General features: G+C 58.4%; 1 protein-coding gene across 1 annotated transcript; it reads left to right on the top strand.

Moving 5' to 3' along the window:
• The first annotated feature begins 2,226 nt into the window (after positions 1–2,226).
• PIM3 (Pim-3 proto-oncogene, serine/threonine kinase) lies at positions 2,227–5,313 on the top strand. Its single transcript, XM_061205346.1, has 6 exons — positions 2,227–2,525; positions 2,632–2,741; positions 2,830–2,880; positions 2,968–3,337; positions 3,902–4,078; positions 4,158–5,313. The coding sequence occupies exons 1-6, from the start codon at positions 2,441–2,443 to the stop codon at positions 4,343–4,345; spliced, it is 981 nt and encodes a 326-aa protein (XP_061061329.1). The 5' UTR covers positions 2,227–2,440; the 3' UTR covers positions 4,346–5,313.
• Positions 5,314–20,249: the final 14,936 nt, after the last annotated feature.

The following is a 20,249-nucleotide window of genomic DNA, read 5'->3' as shown; positions in this document are numbered from 1 at the left end:
CAGAACACACAGGAGTCTGGACGAGATGAAGGCTCTGAGTAAACCTCCGTCTCAGGAAAGAGGCTGCCTCCTGCTCTGTCCTCCACTCCCAGACTAAGCAAGGGACCCCTCGCCCCTCCCAGAGTCCCCAGGGGCTTCCACAGCTGGCTCAGCCCAGCTTCAGGGCTGGGGGAGGAGGGACACACACTGCCCCTTTCTGAAGGAGAGTGAATCCTGCTCTGAGTTTGGGGAGACTCAGGGTCTTCAGATCAAGACTCTGCAGCTGGTGGGGTGCAGGGGGTGGCCCTCAGCCCCAGGATGCTGGCCTCCCAAGGCTGAGTCTCAAGGCCAGAGACCAGCTGGGCGCACGGGCCAGGACACCCAAGGAGGACTGGACTGCAGGTTCACATGGGGGTCTGGAGGCCCACAGGGGAGGCCACAGGGAACCTCGGCCCCTGTCGGCTGAGTTGGAACTGCCCTCAGAGCCACATCTTGACACCTAGACCCAGGATGCTCTCCAGCACTCCCACCCTCCCTAGCCCAGGACAGGCTGTGGGTCCAGGAACCTGTAGCAGCCTGATCTGAGGAGGAAGGCTCTGAGGACCATCCAGTGGTCCTCTGGAAAAACCCACAAGAAGACAAGAGTCCCTGGATTCCACTTCAGGGGCAGGCATCCTGCCTTGGATCTGACCCCATGAGGAACCCTGTACTGGCCTGGGGACTGTGGTTGACCGGCCGGCCCTGGCCCTGCCTTTATGGGTCCACATCACAGGAGGGCAGTGGACAGAGCTCCAGAAAGATAAAAACCTAAGAGCTGTACCAGTGGAGGGTCCACTCTCTGCACTGGGAGAGTGACCGTGGCAGCTAAGGGATGTCACTTGGGGTAGGCTGGGTGTGCTGAGGGAGCCAGCAGGCTGGCCAGGGCCCCTGAGGCAGGTGAGTGCACATGCTTGGAGGTCACACCTGAAGGCAACCTCTGATGGGCCCAGGGATGTGGATGCCATGATTAGATCCCAGCCTGGTCCCCAGGGGCCACGGGGAGTACCTGCGATGCCAGAAGGACCAGTACCTTGACCTCTTGGCTCCCCCAACCCTCAACCCTCTCTGGGATGGCTGTGGGAAGCAGTGGACGTCCTGGGCTCAGCCACTGGGGCTGGCAGACGGCTGCTCACACCTGAGCTGCTCAGGCCGGTGACTTGGGCTGAGGTTGGCAACCCGTGGGGTTGGATGGGTCTGTGCTATACAAAAGGTAGAGGACAGGCTCCGGTCCAGACGAGGGCCCTGAAGACACAGGCTGGCTCCGGCCCTGACAGAGGCAGTCAAGGTGGCCTCCCTGGTAGAGGTGGACAGCAGCTGGGCCTGGAGGGCAACCAGGTGGGTGGAGAGCCGGGGAGGGCTCTCCAGGCACGGGGTCAGCAGGGCAAAGTTCCTGGGAGGGAGGCGGAGTCAGGGAGGAACCTCGGGCTGCGGGCTTTGAGGTCAAGCCCGGGTAAGAACGAAGGCCCGGCGTAGGCAGAGTGGAGCCTCAGCCCACCCGGGGGCTGCGAGTCCCGGGGCGCTGTCGCCCGGCGGGGTCCCCCAGGGGGCGGAGGTGCCAGCCGCGCCAGGCCACGGGCGCGCCGGGGTGCGCGGACTGCCGGGGAGGTACGAGCACAGCCTGGGGTATCGGGGTCGCCTCCCGGACCCCGCCGCTCCTCGGGACCCAGCCGCCGCATTCCTGGCTCAGCCGCCCGCGCCGGGCCGGTGTAGCCGGTGACCTTCCCGGAGCGGCCTGGGGCGGGGTCTTGGCCCCGCCCCGCCCGCGCGACGCCATTGGCTGGGCCCTGTGCCCTTTGCAAACACCGGCTCCCATTGGCTCCCGCGGCCCCGCCCCGCACTCCCGGGCCTCCGCCCGCGCGGGAGCTGCGCGTGCGCGGGGGCGTGTGTGAACGCGGAGAGGTGACGTGCCACGCCGCGCCGTGCGCCTCCGCGACTCCGCTCCCGCCAGCTAGTCCCAGGCGGTTCGCCGCGCCCCCCGCCCGCCCCCGCCCACTCCGGAAGGCGCGCCGGCCTCTTCCCGCCGTCGTCTCGGCAGCTTACTTGGGTTCCAGAGGCGAACCCCGCCGCTCAGCCCCGGCGGAAGGGGGCGGGGCCCCGGCTCGGCCCGCCCCCGCGGAGGGATACGCGCGGCCGCGGCCCAAAACCCCGGGGCGAGGCGGCCCGGGCGTGTGAGCGGCTCGGCCTGCTGCGCGTGTCGTCGTGATCCACGCGGGGCTTGGCAGGACACTGCGCCGCGCGGACGGCCTCGCCCGAACAGGCCCGCGCTCCGAGGCCGGCGCTCCTGGCGCACCTGCCCGCTGTCCGCGTCGGGGCTACGCGCGGTCCGGAGAGGCCGTCCTCTCGCGTCCTCCACCGCGCGGGGAGCCGGGCCGGGCTAGAGGCGGCGCGGAGGCCGGGGGCCCGCGCCCGGCCGCCGCCCGCGATGCTGCTCTCCAAGTTCGGTTCCTTGGCGCACCTGTGCGGACCAGGCGGCGTGGATCATCTCCCGGTGAAAATCCTGCAGCCAGGTATGCGGGGGCCGGGGGTGTGGGCGCGCACCGGAGTTGGGCGTCCACCGGGGTAGGGGGGCCGGGCTCCCCGGTCGCACCAACCCCGCCCGTGCGTTCTCCACAGTCAAGGCAGATAAGGAGAGCTTCGAGAAGGTGTATCAGGTGGGCGCCGTGCTGGGCAGCGGCGGCTTCGGCACGGTCTACGCAGGCAGCCGCATCGCCGACGGGCTCCCGGTGAGTGTGGCCGCCCGGCACCTGGGATTCTCGGCCCGCGCGCGTCGTTGCGTCCGCGCGGGCCTGATCACTGGTACCCTCCCCCTAGGTGGCCGTGAAGCACGTGGTGAAGGAGCGGGTAACCGAGTGGGGCAACATCGTAAGTGTGGGCGGGGGGCGGGGGGCGCCGGGCGGAGCGGGGGGCTGGGGGCGCCGGGCGGAGCTCGCTGACCGCCGTGTCCCTTAGGCCGGCGCGGCTGTGCCGCTGGAGGTGGTGCTGCTACGCAAGGTGGGCGCGGCCGGAGGCGCGCGCGGGGTCATTCGCCTGCTGGACTGGTTCGAGCGGTCCGACGGCTTCCTGCTGGTGCTGGAGCGGCCCGAGCCGGCGCAAGATCTCTTCGACTTCATCACGGAGCGGGGCGCGCTCGACGAGGCCCTGGCGCGCCGCTTCTTCGGGCAGGTGCTGGCCGCCGTGCGCCACTGCCACGGCTGCGGGGTCGTGCACCGCGACATCAAGGACGAGAACCTGCTGGTGGATCTGCGCTCGGGCGAGCTCAAGCTCATCGATTTCGGCTCGGGCGCGCTGCTCCGCGACACGGTCTACACCGACTTCGACGGTGAGCGCCCTCCCCGCGGCGAGGGCTGAGGGGCTGCCGACTGTTGGGGCCGCGCGCCGCGCTGGCTTGCCCAGAGCGGGGCCTCGGGCCGTTGGGTCCGGCAGGTTGGGGCGCGGGGCGGACTCCAGACTCCTCTTGGCCGGGTTCGGACCACGGCGCAGCCTCGGGCCTCCCTTGCGCGCGTGCGGAACGCGGGGGTGCCGCGCAGAAATCCCCGCATTGCGGTGCCGGGGAAGCCGGGGCTCCCTGCCCCTCCCTTTCCCGGTATCCTCACCTCACATCTGTTTGTTGTGAAACCGGACCCCGCGCTCATGTGACCCGCCTCCCGCGCCGGGCCAGCTGGGGGCGGGGGGCGGGGCGGGGCGGGGCGGCCGGCGCCGGGGGAGGCCATGCCTGCTGGGGTTTTTCCAGGATGAGGACCGGCAGGATTTCGCGGCGGATCCCGCCCCCGGCTCCAACGCGGAGAGGATCAGCTGGGAGCGAGGGGTCTCGGTGTTCGCGTGCTGCCGGCCTCGTGGGGCGCTGACCCGGCGGCCGGTCTGCTAAGCCTCGTGTGTCCCCCAGGCACCCGCGTGTACAGCCCCCCGGAGTGGATCCGCTACCACCGCTACCACGGGCGCTCGGCCACCGTGTGGTCTCTGGGCGTGCTGCTCTACGACATGGTCTGCGGGGACATTCCCTTCGAACAGGACGAGGAGATTCTCCGGGGCCGTCTCTTTTTCCGCAGGAGGGTTTCCCCAGGTGCGCTGAGGGGCTGGGCCTGCCACTGGCGGCGAGGTGTCGCGGGGCGGCCTTGTTCTGACTCTCTCTTCCTCCACAGAGTGCCAGCAGCTCATTCAGTGGTGTCTGTCCCTGCGGCCCTCTGAGAGGCCCTCACTGGACCAGATCTCTGCCCACCCCTGGATGCTGGGGGCTGAGGGGGACACCCCGGAGAGCTGTGATCTGCAGCTCTGCGCCCTGGACACGGACGATGGGGCCAGCACCACGTCCAGCAGCGAGAGCTTGTGAGCAGGGCCTGCACCTGGCCGTGGGAACCAGAGGGGACCCCTGCCCTATCCCCGGGCCCTGCGCTGGACCGGCTCTGCCGGGCTGTCTGCTCCTTGCGAAAGCAGTGATCTCTGACCCCTGGTGACTTTTGCCTTTGGCACCGGCCCGGTTCCTTTGCTTTGAGTGCCTTTTCGAACGCTGCTCTCACGGGACTTAGTTTTCTCAAGCTCTGTCTGTCCAAAGACACTCCGGTCCAAGCCAGGTCCCGCCTGCCCACCGCCGGCGCTTGACCCGAGACCGTCCCTCTCCTGTGCTGCTCCGGAGGTGGCCCTGACCTCCCCGCCCCTCCGCGTGTGACGTGTTGGACCAGGAGCACTCCCGTGTCCTGTGGCCTCGTCTCACATGGGCACAGGGTCCCTCATCATGCCCCCCCCCACCCTCGTGTCTCGGTGTTCGTCTGGGCACGTCTGTGCACAAGCAATGCAACGTTCAGGCCTTGCTGCCCGCCCGCCCACCCGATGCGTGTGCAAACGTCTTATTTATGGTGTGACCCCGAGGAGGGCTATTTATTGTTTAATTTATTTGTCGAGGTTCCTCTCTCCCAGCAGCCCTACCTCCTCAAGGCCTGTGGGCAGAGGAGGGGGTGGCTATGCTTGTGGGCCCCAGGTCTCAGTCCTACCCGTGTCTGTCAGAAGGTGGACTTGTACAGTGGCTAATTTAAGGGGAGTGGGTGACCCCGCCACCTTGCGGCTCTGCGCCCTCGGGGGGTGGGTTTTAAATTATTGACCTTGTACAGTCTGCTTGTTGGCTCTGGAGGCTGGGGGGTGGGGGGACAGAGTCTCAAGCCTTTAATTTATTTCAGCAGTTGTGTTTGTGTGATCCCGGTGTGCGTAGGCACTGCGGATAAGATTTTTTTTCAGTTCAAAAGTAAGATGTCTGGAAATCATATTTTTTTATACAGGTATTTCAATTAAATCATTTTGTATTAAGTGGATATTCTGTGTTTACTGGGATGGGTGGTCTGGGGTAAGAGAAGAGGTTTGGGGAGAAGGGGCCTCTGGTCTCTGCATAGCTCCCTCTGCATTTTCCTGTGGGGAGGTGGCAGCATGAGGGGCTCAGGCGCTTCCTCCCAGCTTTTGGCCTTCTTGCTACCCCTGCCCCCAGGGGAGTGGGAAACACGCTGTGCCCTCAGGGGCCCCTGGGGGGAGGAGCAGGGAGCCAGGCCCTGGGGGGTGTTGCCAGCATGAGTCTGGAGCCATGTCTGGCAGTGGCCCCAAGAGGCTGGAAGGGGTTCTGAAGGATGAGAAGTTTGCCAGGGGAAGGGGGTGGGAGGTGTCCCAGGTGCAGAGAACAGAGGTGGCACGGTTGGGCCCTGGCCTGACAGGTGCAGGGTGAGGTGGCGGATGGGAGCCACGGCCAAGTCCAGGTGTGGACACGTGGGCCAGGCTGCAGTGTGAAGGCGGTCTGTGGAGCGGAGCGTCTGGCCATGACCTGCCCCGCCTCCACGGGAGCCCTCTGCTGGGCATCTTCTCGTGCTGGGGCAGGTGCTGGAGCACGCAGTGGCCCAGGCACACGTCCTGGAGCCCTCAGAGGCCTGTCCGTGGGTCCCACGGCCCAGGTCCTGTCTCACATGTCTGCTGGTGGGTCTTGGGAGCAGAGTTGGACAGAAGGGAGTCTGGGGGCCGAAGGTTAGAGTGGAGGCAGGAGGTTTTGGAAAGCGAAGCTGGAGGAAGTGAAGTCGGCCTTTCCCCCGGCGGGCAGGCGCTGGGGTGCGGGCTCCGGGCTCGGCCACTCAGGAAGTCAGCGGGCGTTCGTGGCCTGCCTGGGGCCTGGCCCTCTCCCCGGAGCTGCTGCTGAGGCCCAGGCATCCCTGGGGTGGCCCCCCTCGGTGTGTGGGGTGCCGTGGAGCACTGCCCGTGGCCCTGGGCTGGCCAGCCTGCCCGAGTCCTCCCAGACCCCGTGGGGCTCTTCACCGTTGCTCACCCTGCCTCTCCACGGAGCGGGGCACTTAGGCAGCGGCCCCGCACTCAGGCTTGAGGACGAGCCCCCGCCCCCCACCCTGGTGACAGTGATCCACGTGTCACCGTGATCCCGGCTCCCCCTCTTGCCAGCTGAGGGTGCACCCTGCCCATTTACCCCCCATCTTCAATCGGTCCATCTTCCAGACCATCCCGTGAGCACTCCCAGAGCTCGCCTTAGTGTGGGACCCAGTCCAGCGTGGGGAGGGCGAGGCGCCCCCCCACTGAGTCGCCAGGCACTGCAGCCTGCTGGGAAGGCAAGGGGCTCTTGGAACTGGGGACCCATTTGCTGGGGGTGGCCTGTGCCACTGGTGCCCCTGGTGTCTGCGAGCCCCTCTGCCGGGGTGGGATCTGTCCTGCCGGTCAGTACTAGCCCTGTCTGTGGGGCTGGGGGCTGGGGGCTGGGAGAGGGGGCTTCTCTGGCCCAGGGCCTCTTGGGACCAGGATGGGGTTGTTCCCATGGGCAGGATCCCCAGCCCCTCCTTGAGGCTGCTGGCACTGTGGGCTGTGTGGACGGCCTGGGGCTGGAGCAGAGGGGACAGGCTGCTTGAAGACCGTGGAGGGCCCGACCCCCCCAAACCCTGTCCTGCCCTCCTCGAGGCTGCCAGCTCCTGGGCCAGGCCCAGGCTTCTTCCAGCAGCCCCAGTCCCAGAGGCTGCCCTGGTCCAGGGGCTCTGACTGTGCTCTGCCAGGCCAGCCCCCGTCTCCACTCAGCTTTTAATGTCCTGGCCAGTTTAGTATCGAGGCTCCTTTAGAACCACTTGCTCACCTCCAGCCCTCAGGGGCTTTCCTTGGGGTTGCACAGAACCCAGAAATCATCACGGAAAGAACCGGAAGCCTGACCACGCTGTGGCCCTCGGGGGTGCGAGCACCTCTGCTCGGAGGCGCCCGCACCCACGGGAGCGCCACAGTACGCCCCGCGCTGTGATTGCTTTGCTCACGGCCTCCTGGGGGCCGGTGGGTGCTGGCCGAGCTGACAAGGCGGCCGGGCGGGCTTCCTCTCCGGGCTGCTCACCCACCTGCCTGCGGCCAGCCCAGCTTCCGGGGAAGCGTCTGGGAGGCAGATCCAAACCCACTTGCCGCAGCTGTCAGGGCCTCGCTGTTTCTTTCCTCCAGTGCAGCCCCCGAAAGGAAACCTTGGCGTGGCTTCGGTGCCACAGCTTCTGAGAAAAGGGAAGTGAACCCTGGCAGGACCTGGGAGCCCCACCCAACCCTCTGGGCATCCAGACCCTGGCTGGGGGAATCCCCATGCTAGTGAAAGCAGCACAGAAGGAAATCCGAAGGGGGCAGGCTGGATGGCTCCCAAGGGGGCGATGGAGGCTGGACAGGCAGGGGCTGGGGGGCCATCACCTGCCTGCGTGACCCTGGCCATGAGCACTGCGGCTGGGAAGGGCACCTGCGTCTGTGGACGCCGGCACCACACAGGCCCGGAGTGGAGCAGGACCAGCGCACACACTGAGCCGGAGGCACACCGGGGCCTCTGGGGAGGGCACCCTGTGAGCGGCGGGGCCCGGGGTCCTGGGCAGGCGGCAGGGACGGTGTCAGCCAGGCCCGGCGGCCCACAGTGCAAGGGGAGGGAGAGGAGCTCGCTGGGCCCAGTTCATCCCTGACCTGCAGCTGTGGCTGAGGGGTGCAGGGCCCAAGCTTATTTGCTGGCCCTGGGGTTGCTCAGCGGGTCTGTCCCCTCTCTACAGAGGTCTCTGATTGGGGCGGGGCGGGGGGAGCTGCCTGAGCCCTGGGCACATGACTTCCAGGCTGGCCGGCTTTCCAGGCAGCCTTGGCAAAACCCTGAGCTTCGATTACACAGTTGACACCCCGCTCTGCCCTCCCCCCCGCCCCGGTCCCCAAGGGTTCCTGGCAGTCAGGCCTGTCTGGGCAGGGAGGGGAGCAGGGCCTGCCCCTCCAGCACTGGTTACGGCCCTCCTCCTGGCCTGGTCCCTGCAAGAAAGCCCTTCCCAGGGAGCCAGGCTGCAGATGCCGGCCAGGGTGCGGTACAATGGGGGCCTGCTCCTGGATGAATGAGTGAGGGGGCCCTTTTGGGGGTAGGTCACCTGTACTCGGCACTGAGTGAGCCAGGTGAGGGAAACTGAGGCTCAGGGAGGCCAGGGACCCACCCAATGTCATAAACAGCCAAGAAGGCCCACCCCACCTAGGGAGGGGAGGTGCCCTAGGGCGGGACCCCATCTTCCTAACACACAGAGCTCGGAAAGGTGGGCTGTCTCTGACCTGGCCTCTGGCCCCCTCCTGCCCGCCCTCCTGCCAGGAGGCTGCCTGCCCTGATCTGAGGCTCAGGCCTTTGGTGGGCAGGGGACCCGGGCATCACTGGGCCTGCACACCTGCTGGGGAGGCTGGCATCTGGTCCAGGGCCTTCAGGCTTCCCCACCCCAGGCAGCCCTGCAGGAACCTGAGCCAGTTCCTTGGAAGGATGGAGAGGAGAGCTGCTGAAGCCCGAGGCATCAGGCCAGGCCCAGCCCCGGGGCCATCTGCCCCATTCCTTGCGGCCCCCAGGTCCCCGCCAGAGCCTGGGCTATGGGGAAGGGGCTGGACCGTGAAGATGAGAAGGCCCTGCTGGTGTCAAGTGGCAGGGCCTCTCTGGGTTGTAGATGCCCTGGGTCCTGGGACCCAGTGACCAGGAAGGCTGGGAGGTTCCACCCCCTGGGCCAGGCCGGCCAGGAAGTCAGGGTTCCTGGACAACTGGGGCACTGCCCGAGGCTGTGTGAGCCTGAAAGCACCAGGCCGCTTGCTGCTCTCCCACTTCTCACCTTGGCGGGGGGAACGGGGCCTGGAGACATCTGGGCTGGGGTTCATATCACGGCATGGCCCGCTTGATGGGTCCCCACAGAGGCACCCCCATCCTGGCGAGAGTGTGGGGAGGGGTCTGCAGCCCCACCCTGCGGAGCACCCCAAGGGGGTCGCCCCAAGCCTCCCGACCCTCCCTGCCAGCTGGCTTCGGCTCACCACGCCTCCCCTAGGCCAGCTCAAAGGGCCTTTTCCCTCTGGAGGGAAGCAGACACTCCCGACCCAGGGGGCTCACCCCTGCCAGAGGGGCAGTGACCCAGACAAATGGGCATGATGGTTTCAGGATGTGACAGAGACATTGTGGTGGGGTTCTTAGGGGTCACTGTCGGCCTTTCTGCTGAGTGGGCCCGAGAGGTGGCGCTGGCAGCTCTGCAGAGATCTGGGGAAGGGGCGCTGGCAGCGGGAACAGCGGATGCAAAGGCCCTGAGGCAGGTGGAGGAGCCCAGGCCCAGCTTACTCGAGGCTGGAAGCAAAGGACAGACACAGGAGGGGTTGCACAGCCTCCACCAGCACACATGCTCCTGCATGTGGCCCTGGATTCTCCCGACAACCTGCTCCACATGGGTGAGCTAAGGGGGTAGGTAAGCTGAGGGGAAGGAGGTGGGGGGCTTCAGAGGCCCTGAGCCCTGAGCAAAGCCCCGGGGCTGCTCTGGGCCTTCCTGCCAGTCTCAGCGCTCCCTGCTGAGAGATGAGGGTTAGGATGGAACTGGTCCGCAAACCCCAGCGTGCTGGCTGCCGAGATCCCTGGTGCCATGGCCGACTCAGCGTCCTTCTCAACAGGCCACAGCAGTGGGGGGGGGGGGTGCCCCCTATCCAGGGACCAAAGGAGGCGCCCAGTGACCCGTGCCAGCCCTGGAGCAGGTCAGGGGCTGCTGCGGGGTCCCGGAGTCCCAGCTCTGCCCCTGCCCAGTGCGGGCCGCTCAGCAGCCACCTGTCTCCCCTCCAGAAAGGCCCGGGGGGTACACCCTGGAACACAGAAAGGGTGCGTGTTTGCCCTTGACTGTGCGTGTGTATGCGCGTGTCTGTGTGTACCTGTGCCTGTGTATGTGGTGTGTGTGGGTGTGTAAATCTGTGTGGTCTGTACATGTGTCTGGGTGCTTGTGTGCGTGTGCTTGCGTGTGTGTGCATGCGTGTGTGATCCAGCACCGGTTAGTGTGCGTGCGTGCGTGTGTGTCTGTGCATGTGGAGTGTGTGTGCTCCAGTGTGTGCGTGTGTGCGCCCGGGCAGGACGTCATCTAGGCGGAACCCGGAGCCAAGACTCGGGGTGTCCTCCCCCCGTGTTCCGTGGCTGCCTCTGCTGTGTGACGCACCCTCCCTTCAGAGGCCACAGCAGCCCGTGGGGGAGTCCCTGTGACTCAGCGCCTGTGGGGGGTGGGAGGTGACAGAGGAGGAGCCCGGAACTGGGCAGAGAAGGGGGCAGAAGGCTGCAGCAGTAAGGTCCTGCCCACCGAGCCCTCCCGCCCCCCCAGCGGCCACCTGCCACGGTGGCAGTGCGGGCACACGCGTGTACCGGTGTCGGGGCACACAGGCGTGCTGGCCCATGTGTAGGAACCGTCTTCAGCCCCAGAGGGGGTTCAAGAGCCATGAGGGCATCAGGGTCATGGGAAGTGGGGGTTCCCAGAGGGCCCTGCCGAGATCTGAGGGGGGGTGGGGTCGGGGGGCTGAGGGGAGGTGGGTGTGCTGGAGAGAGGGGGGGGGTCCCAGGCGTGAGGTGCACGTGGGGGGCTCAGGGTCCTCCAAGTCCAGGAGGCAGGTGGGCCCCCGATGACTCGGGAAGCAGAAGGCAGTCAGACCCGAGGGAAGTCGAGGCTCCCCAGGAGCCTGTCCACGTGCCCAGGAAGCCCCCAGGCACAGTGAGGCCCCTCCCTCCAGAGCACCCCCCCTCCGATGAGTGCTTAAGGGGAGACCCTGTCCGATCCTGGTGCTGACCTGCCCTGGGCCTGAGGACACCTCTTTGCCCTGCGGTGCGGGAGGGGAATCTCAGGACCTGGGGGGTGACTGGGGACTCGGAGCTGTGGTCCACTGACCTCCCCACCCCGAGACATTCTGTCCCCTTCCTCGTCACACGTGGTCACCAGGGGCCAGCAGTTCTGTCTGCCCTGTACCTGACTCCCTAGTGGGCAAAAAGGATCTGAAGTTTGGGGATCCCCAGGGCCAGTGGGGTCTGTCATGGGGCAAGAAGCAAGGGCCAAGCTGGGCCTGGAACACAGAGGTGTGCAGGGTCGGGTGGGCAGGGTGGGTGCCATCTTTCACCCTGGCCACACCGCAATGGTCCCTTCCCTGGGGACACTGGAACATCGAGTGGAGGAGCCCTGGCCTGGGGGTGGGATCTCAGGGAGGGGCAGAGCCCAGGGCAGGGTTGTGGCACTTGTGGGGCAGGCCCAGCCCCTTGGCACCATGTTTGTCTCTGCCCAGGCAGCCCACCCTGCCCATCCTCGTGGGGGTCCCCCCTGGGGTCCTCCAGGCCATGTCTGTCTCCGGGGCCCTGCTCACCGCCCCCCAGGTGTGCCCGCCCAGGTACGCCCCCGCCCGGCCCGGTGCAGACACCAGGCCTTTCTCTGCGCAGCCACCAGGGGGTCCTGGTCAACCCTGCCCCCACCTGCCCTCTCACCCGCGCCCAAGAGCCGCCAGCTGCCCCCGCCTCGGGGCCCACCCCCACCTCCCCTAGACAGTACCCCAGCCCCCCTCCGGTCCCCAAAGGTGCTATGAGTCCCCCACCTCCCGAGGGGCCTGCTCGCTCCAGGACCTGCGGGGGGCGGAGGTGATGAGGAGGCCTCCGCCAGGGTAGAGCCCCGGGGGCAGGGTCCAGTTCAGGCCCTTCCTTTCAGCTGGCTGCCTTTTTAATAACAAGCAAAATTCCTCTTAAAAATACTCTGAGCCACTTTAAACATTTCTCAGAGAGTTAAATGGAAATCTAATAAAATCTGTGAAAAGTATTTTTAAAACAGCTTTATCAAGGTGTAATTTACATCCCATGAAGTCCACCCACTTTCAACGACTTCAATGAGCCACCCACCCTTCAATGGTTTTAGTAAAACTTCCGAGTTGTGCAACCACCACAGTCCGATTTTAGCACGTTTCCATCCCCTCGATGATCCCTTGTCCCCCACGAGCAGTCACTCGTCCCCCACCCTGGCCCCTGGCAGCCATGCACCTGCTTTCTGTCCTCATAGACTTGCCTTTTTTGGACATTTCATATAAACGGAATCTACAACTGGTAGTGTTCGGTATCTGGCTGCTTTCGCTGAGCGCACGCATTTTGAAGTTCATCCGTGATGTAACACGTCCATAGTTGGTTCCCATAAAAATATTCCATTGTAGGGAACACGTTTTGCTTATCCATTCACCAGTTGATGGGTGTTTGCTTTTTTTCCCCCCATTTTGGCTCTTATGAATAAGGCTGCTATGAACATTCAGGTACATGTCTTCGCGTGCACATACGTTATTTCTTTTAGATAGATACCTAGGAATGGAATTGCTGGGTCATGTGGGAAATTTCCGTGTAACTTTTGAAGAAATTGGCTCTACATTTTGCATTCCCACCAGCAATGTACGAGGCTTCCCATGTTTCCATGTCCTTGTCAACGCTCATTATCATCTTTCATTCTGACTGTAGCCATCCTAGTGGGTGTGAAGCGGTGTTGCATTCAGTTTCAATTTGATTTTCCTAATAGCTAATGATGTTAAGTATCTTCTCACATTTGATTAGACATTGCACCAAAGAAGATACCCAGCTTCACTCCTCCTTCTTTGGTTAAATGTCTAATCAAACTTTCAACCTATTTCTTACTTGGATTGCTTGTCTTATTGTTGTTCTTTAAAATATTATATATGTTTGTAAATTGTGGTAAAATATACACAACAATTTTCAGTGTATGTCTTATTTTGAGCTGTGAGTGTTCTTTATAGATTCTAAATACAAGTCCTTTATTATTAATACATATAAGATTTGTGAACATTTAACCCAATTTTCACCTTCTTACCGCTGGTGTTTGAAACACAAAACGTTTACTTTTGACCAAGTCCAATTTATCTATTTTTTCCATGGGTCCTGTCTTTAGTGCTTGCTGCACCTGAGAACACTATGCATCACTCAAGGGCACAAAGATTTTCTCTTATGTTTCCTTTCAAAAGTTTTATGGCTTTAGCGCTTACATTTAGGTTTATGGTTCATTTTGAGTTTATGTTTGTGTATGGTATGAGGTAAGGGTCCAAACTCCTCTTTCTCCATGTGGATATCCAATTGCCATAGCACCATTTGTTGAAAAGAGTATCCTTTTCCCCAGTGAAAGCTGTGGCACCTTTGTCAAAAATCATCTGATCATTTATTTCTGGACTCTCAATCCTGTTCCATCGACCTGTATGTGAATCCTTACTGCAAAACGTGCTGTCTTTATCGCTGTAGCTTTATTGTAAGTTATAAAATTGGAAACTGTAAATTCTTCAGCTTTGCTCCTTTAAGAAATTGTTTTGGCTATTTTGTGTCCTTTGCATTTCCATACACATTTTATGATCAGATTGCTAATTTCTGCCCCCCAGAAATCCACTCACATTTTGATAGAATTTGCATTCAATCTATTAATCCATTTGGGGAGTATTGGCATCTTAACAATATTGAGTCTTCCCACCCATGAACACTGAATTTCTCCCCATTTATTTAGATTTCTTTAATCTCTCTTAGAATTGCTATGTAGTCTTAAGTGTACGAGTCTTGCTCTCCTTCTGTTAAGTTTATTCCTATTCATTGTATTCTTTTCATTGCTGTTGTAAGTGGAGTTGTTATCTCAATTTCCTTTCTGGATTGTTCATTGGTAACATATCGAAATGCAGTTGGTTTTTGTATGTAGATCTTGGGTCCTGGAACCTTGCTGAACTCACATATTAGCAGCTTTTTCCCTCTATGTTCTCCTGCCATTTGGCCCCAAATGTGTCACAAATGCAGAAGTGGATAGTTTCTGGTGGAGGAAAAGGGAACCTTCAGGTACGTGGAAAGTACCAGGAAAATAATGGAGAGGAAGAAGTTCAGTGAAATGACGCCAGAAGCTTTAAAATTTAAACTCCTGCTGTCACCCCTAATCCGAGTGTGCATGGATCTGATCCTAATTAGCATATCAAATACTTGGAAAATTGATCTGACAGGTAGACCTCCACCCAGGTCTCAGAGTGAGTACTAGGTGGTGCCCATGGGGGCAGACCTGATTAGAACAGCAAACACTGAATATCGATTGGACATTGGAACCAGAGCCCATAGGAAACTAACATTCTCCATGGGCAGGGGGAGACCCATAATACTCAAATGTCTGGGATAGAAACTGAAATCACTTGGTATATGAAGAACATGAAAATCTCAACTCACATAAGAAAAGACAATAGACACCAATGATGGGATGACACAGATGTTTGAATTATCTGACAGGGACTTTAAAGCAGATTTTATAAAAATACTTGAACTAAAATTTGCAAACAGTCTTGACAAAATATTAACATAGAAAAACTTAGCAAAGAAATAGAAAGATATAAAAAAGCAGATAGAAATTTTGGAACTGAAAAATTCAATAACTAAAACAAAACAAAAAACCCTCACTAGATGGATTCAATAGCAGAATGGAGATGACAGAGGAAAGAATCAATGAACTCGAAGATATATCAATAGAAATGAATCTGTGGGAATTCCCTGGTGGTCCAGTGGTTAGGACTCAGTGCTTTCACTGTCGAGTGCACAGGTTCAATCACTGGTCAGGGAACTAAGATCCCACAAGCTGCGTGGTGTGGCCAGGAAAAAAAAAAAAGAAATTAATCTGAAAAATAGAAAAATATTTTAAAAAATGAACAGAGTCTCAGGGGCCCATGGGACCACAACAAAGGGCTATATTTGTGTTGCTGGAGTCCCAGAAGGAAAGGAGAAAGACTGTGGGACTGAAAAAGTATTTTGAGGAAATAATAACTGAAAACTTTGCAAGTTTGGTGAAAGATATAAACTTACAATTGAAGAAGCAGGGCTAATCCCATCCAGGATAAACTGAAAGAAATCCACACCAAGACGCTTCAAAATCAAATTGCTGGAAACTACAAACAAAGAAAAAACCTTAAAAGCAGCCAGAGAAAAATTATGTATTACCTATAGAAGAACTATGATTTGAATGACTGGGCTTCTCTTCAGAAACCATAGAGAGCAGAAAGAAGTATTGGTAATACAACATTTTTTTGAGCACTGAAGGAAAAGAACTGTCAATTCAGATTTCCACACCTAGCAAACTTCCGTAACTTGATAAACGGCATCAACAAAAATCCTAGAGCTAATATCATACTCTCTGTGAAAGACTTACTGTGAAAGGCTTTTTCCCCAAAGATCAGCATCAAGTCAAAGATGCCCATCTTGTCATTCTTATTCAACACAGTACTAGAATTTGTAGCCAGTGCAATAGAGCAAGAAAAGGAAATAACAGCATATGAACTGGAAAGGAAGAATAAAACTGTCCTTTTTTCTAGCAACACAATTGTCTATGTAGAAAATCCCAAGGAATCTATTTTTTAAAAAAGAACCAAACTGTTAGAACAAATAAGTGAGTTTAGAAAGGTTGCAGGATACAAGATCAACACAAAGAAATCAATCATATTCCTATATATAAGCAGTGAATAATTGGAAACCAAAATTTTAAGAAAGTTACTATTTATAATAGCTCCCATTTAATAGACATTAAAATGTCTAGGTGTCAATTTAGCAAAACATGTACAGGATCTGTGTGCTGAAAACTACAAAATGCTGTTGGAAAAATCAGAAAGATCTAAATAAATGGAAAGACTTACCATGTTCATGGATTTGAAGACTCAGCAATAGTAAAGATGTCATTTCTCCCCAAAGTGATCTACAGATTTAACATGCTACCAGCCAAAATTCCAGCAAGATTATTTTGTAGATGTAGACAAGCCAATTCTAAAATTTATATGGAAGGGCAATGAAACTGGAATAACTAAAACAATTTGAGGACTTCCCTTGTGTTGCAGTGTTTAAGAATCCGCCTGCCAATGCAGGGGACATGGGTTTGATCCCTGGTCCAGGAAGATGCCACATGCCACGGAGCAACTAAGCCCGTGCGCCACAACTACTGAGCCTGCACTCTAGAGCCCGCAAGCCACAACTACTGAGCCCACATACCACAACTACTGAAGCCCAAGTGCCTAGAGCCCGTGCTCCGCAACAAGAGAAGCCACTGCAATGAGAAGCCCGCGCACCGCAACGAAGAGTAGCCCCCGCTCACCGCAACTAGAGAAAGCCCGAGCACAGCAACGAAGACCCAACGCAGCCAAAAATAAATAAATTAATTAATTTTTAAAAAAGGACAGTTAAAAAAAAAAAGTTAAAAAAACCCCACAAAACTCAGCGCGAAGAAAACAACACAATTTACAAATAGGAAAGGTCTTGGGACTTTGGGCATGGGTTTGATCCCCAGTCAGGGAACTAAGATCCTGCATGCTGCACAGTGTAGCAAAAAAAAAAGAAAAGAAAAGAAAAAAAAAAGGGATGTAACTACAAATGCGAAAGGTCTTGAACAGACGCTTCACCAAAGGGGATGTATAGATGGCAACTAAGCACATGAAAAGATGTTCAGCATCATTAGCCACGACTGAAACGCAAACTAGAACCTTGGTAAGAGACCACTGTTTGCTTATCAGAACGAGTAAAGAAGAAACACTGACATACTGACAATACCAAGTGCTGGCGAGGATGTGAAGCAACGGGAACTCTTGGATGCTGATGCTGGGAAGGCAAAGCGGTGTGGCCACTCTGAGAGATGCTTTCTCAGTTTCTTATGCAGGTAACTATATGCTTACCGTGGGAAACAGCAACCCAACCTCAGGCGTTTATCCTAGAGAAATGAAAATGTGTGTTCACACAAAAACCTGTACATGAATACTGGTAGTGGCTTTATTTGTAACAGCTGGAAACAACCCAAACATCTTTCAGTGGGTGAATGGATGAACAGACCATGGTGATCTAGACCATGGAATACTACTGAGTCACGAAAGAAACAAACTGTTGATTCACACAACCTCCCAGATGAATCTCAAGGCATTACAGAGTGAGAGAGGCCAGTCCCCAAAGGTTGCCTTCTGTCTGATTCCATCCACAGGACCAACCCACCATCATGGAAAACAGATCAGTGGTTGCCAGGGGTTATGGGTGGAGGAAGTGTGCCTGAAAGGCATGGCAGGGGGTAGGTTTCGGAGTGATATAACTGTTTTGTAACCTGTTACGGTGACGGCTATCCGCATGTGCTAAAATTCAGAGAACTGTCCACCAAAATTAAAAAGTCAATTTTTAATGGAGGGGGATAAATTAGGAGTTTGGGATTAACATATACACACTACTATACATAAAATAGATAATCAACTAGGACCTACTGTAGAGCACAGGGAACTCTACTCAATATTCTGTAATGACCTATATGGGAAAAGAATCTGAAAAAGAATGTACATATATATAAACTGAATCACTTTGCTGTACACCTGAAACTAACACAGTATTGTAAATGAACTATACTCCAATATAAAATACAAATTAAATTTTAAAAAGTCAATTTTACTATGTGATAATTAAAAATTAGATGAACAAAATATTTTTAAAATGTATGTTTCAGGCCATTTTTACGCGCGCCCGGGCTTCCTCCTCGCAGCGAGTTCTCCCGCCGGGGGCGAGGGGCCACGGCCGCGCTTTCTCGGGGCATCCAGGCGCACAGTCTGGCGCATGCGCCCGGGAGCCGGGCGGATGGTCGTGGGGTCCCTCCTGGGTGGGTCAAAGGCGAGACAGAGCCTTGCAACCCAAGACGAAGGAGGTGTCCTCAAAGATGTTCCCCCCAATAAAAGCCAAAGCGGGGCGGGACGGGGGGCGGGGGGGGAGAGACGCGGGCCCCGGAGCCCCCTCCCTAAGCTGCCGCGGAGGGGCCGCCAGGCTCCCCAGCCCCTCCCTAACCCCCCGCCCCTACCCGGGTCCCGGAGACCTCCCGGGGCCGCCCCTTCCCCCAGCAGCTGCGGCCCCTTCCCCTCGCCCTCCAGGGCGTGTAAGCCAAGCCCCAGCCTCGTCCCCCGGGGCAGCCTCCCTCCTCCGACGGGCCCGCCCCGGCAGCTGCTCCCTCTCCGCACCCCACCTGCGCCCCAGCCGCCGACCCCCGGAGGAAGCGCGACCCTCCCCAGCCCGCCGCGGGGACCCGGCGGAGACCAGACTTTGAGGTGGTGGGCGGGGTATCCTAGCGACCGGCCCCGCCCCCCCGCCCATCTCTCTGGCTCTTAGCGGAGCCCGCACCCGGCAGAGCCCCGGAGGCTCCTGGGGCGCAAGGGGTGGGAGCGCTGCGGGCGCCGGGGCGGGTCGGAGCTGCGGAGAGCCCTCGCCCGAGGCGCCAAGTGACACTGGTCCCGCTGGAGAGGCAGGTGCGCCCCTCACCGCGAGCTCTCGGCTGCTTCACCCACAGCGCCTCTTCCCCAGCCGGCTGGACACACGCCCTCCCCAGTGGTCACTGCTGCGTCCACGCTCTAGGGTCAGACGTGCCCCGGAATGCCCCGCCCCCTCCCCAGCAGTCACCTAGTCCCCGGCGGCGTCTCCCAAATCCCACGTCCCCACAGTCCACGTTCACGTGACCATCCCTCTCGCCTCACAGCGTGCACCGCGCCCTGCGCACCCGGCACGGCCCCAAGCCCTCCCCGCACACCCCAGGCCCAGAGGCTGCATCTGCCCCTCGGCTCGCCCAACCTGGGGCCCACTCCCCAGCCTGACTCGAGTCCGCGTCTGCCCCCACGGCCCACTGTGTCCTGTCCTAAGGCTGTGCTCAGTGGCGCCCAGAGAAACGTAGAAAAAGTATGTTTAAACGTGCACGCGAAGAGTTTTAGAAAAAAAGAGTCAATCGCCTCAAAGTAAGAAGCAGCCGTTTAAAATAGCATTAAAATCATCAGAATCTTATTGGAAGCTGTACACATGAAGGTTCTGCGGGAACTGACCGCTCTTCGCTTTTTGGCTGGAAGAGGGTGAATATGGGAACCTGTTGCTGGGGGCTGGCGAGGTGGGCGTGCACAGCTGCCCCGAGAGGTGCAGATGCCACCGAGGCCCAGGCGCTGCTGTCCAGAGATCCCACTGCCAGGACCCGTCTCCCCGCCCTGCCTGCCGAGCTGCCTCCCCTTCCTCTGGTGGCCCAAGCTGGACACCCAAACCCTGGCCTCTGCTCGACCTCCAGGGGCAGAGACCACCCAAGGACAAGCCCTTCAGCCCTCCTCAGCGCAGAACCCGGCTTGCAGCTGCAGCCCGCCCCCCTACACGAGTTGTCGTTCCTGCAAGCTAGAAACCCGCCAAACTGCCAAACACGTCAGATCCCAGCAACTCTGAGGCATCGACCATTTCTTTGTTCCTTCCTGACTAAACTCAGGGGGTGTCCCCCCACCCTCCTTCCGAGAACCCTCTGCAGTCGGGCTTCTCCACCAGGGCTCATCTTGTCAAGGTGAGTTCCCGTCTCCAGATGCTCATGATCAGCACTCCCCTCACTTGGCCCGCAGCCTGGTGACAGTCGATCCTTTCCTGGAAACTCTCCTCCCCTCCTCAGCTCTGACCACTCCCGCCCCACCCCCCCCACCTCCCAGCATCCTCACCCAGCCTCTCCTTATGCCCACTGTGTGCACGCTGGGGCCTCTGCCGCCGCAGCCCTTCTGGCCTTTCCATGGAAATCCTCAACAAGACTTCCAGAAGACTTCTCATTAGAAGCCTTGGAGAAGACAAGCCAGTGGGAGGACATATTTGAAGTCCTGAAGAAAGAGAAAGACCTGTCAACCAAGAATTCTATATCCAGTAAAACTATCTTTCAGAAATGAAGGAGGAAGTAAGATGTTTCCAGATAAGTAAAAGTTCAGGGAGTTCATTTCCTGCCCTACTGGAAATGCTAAAGAGAGTCCTTCGGGCTGAATGAAAACACACTAGACAGTAACTCAAAACCACGAGAAAGTACAGAATACAGTAAAGGTTACTGCATGGGAGAAGCTAAAAGCTGGTGTTACTGCAGTTTTGGTTTGTAACTCCTCTATTTTTTTCCGTATGATTTAAAAGGCAAATGCATGAAACAATAGTCACA

The sequence above is a fragment of the Eubalaena glacialis genome, chromosome 11, assembly GCF_028564815.1.
Source record: "Eubalaena glacialis isolate mEubGla1 chromosome 11, mEubGla1.1.hap2.+ XY, whole genome shotgun sequence".
NCBI classification, from domain to species: Eukaryota; Metazoa; Chordata; class Mammalia; order Artiodactyla; family Balaenidae; genus Eubalaena; species Eubalaena glacialis.
The sequence above is the reverse complement of the archived record's forward strand: the minus strand, read 5'-3'. Positions and strand labels throughout refer to the sequence as shown.

Excerpts from the sequence above, each read along its gene's own strand:
- PIM3 (XM_061205346.1), top strand. The coding sequence starts at position 2,441 with ATGCTGCTCTCCAAGTTCGGTTCCTTGGCGCACCTGTGCGGACCAGGC. Across the intron at positions 3,338-3,901 it reads GGTCTACACCGACTTCGACG|GCACCCGCGTGTACAGCCCC; the intron begins GTGAGCGCCCTC and ends TGTGTCCCCCAG. Across the intron at positions 4,079-4,157 it reads CCGCAGGAGGGTTTCCCCAG|AGTGCCAGCAGCTCATTCAG; the intron begins GTGCGCTGAGGG and ends CTTCCTCCACAG.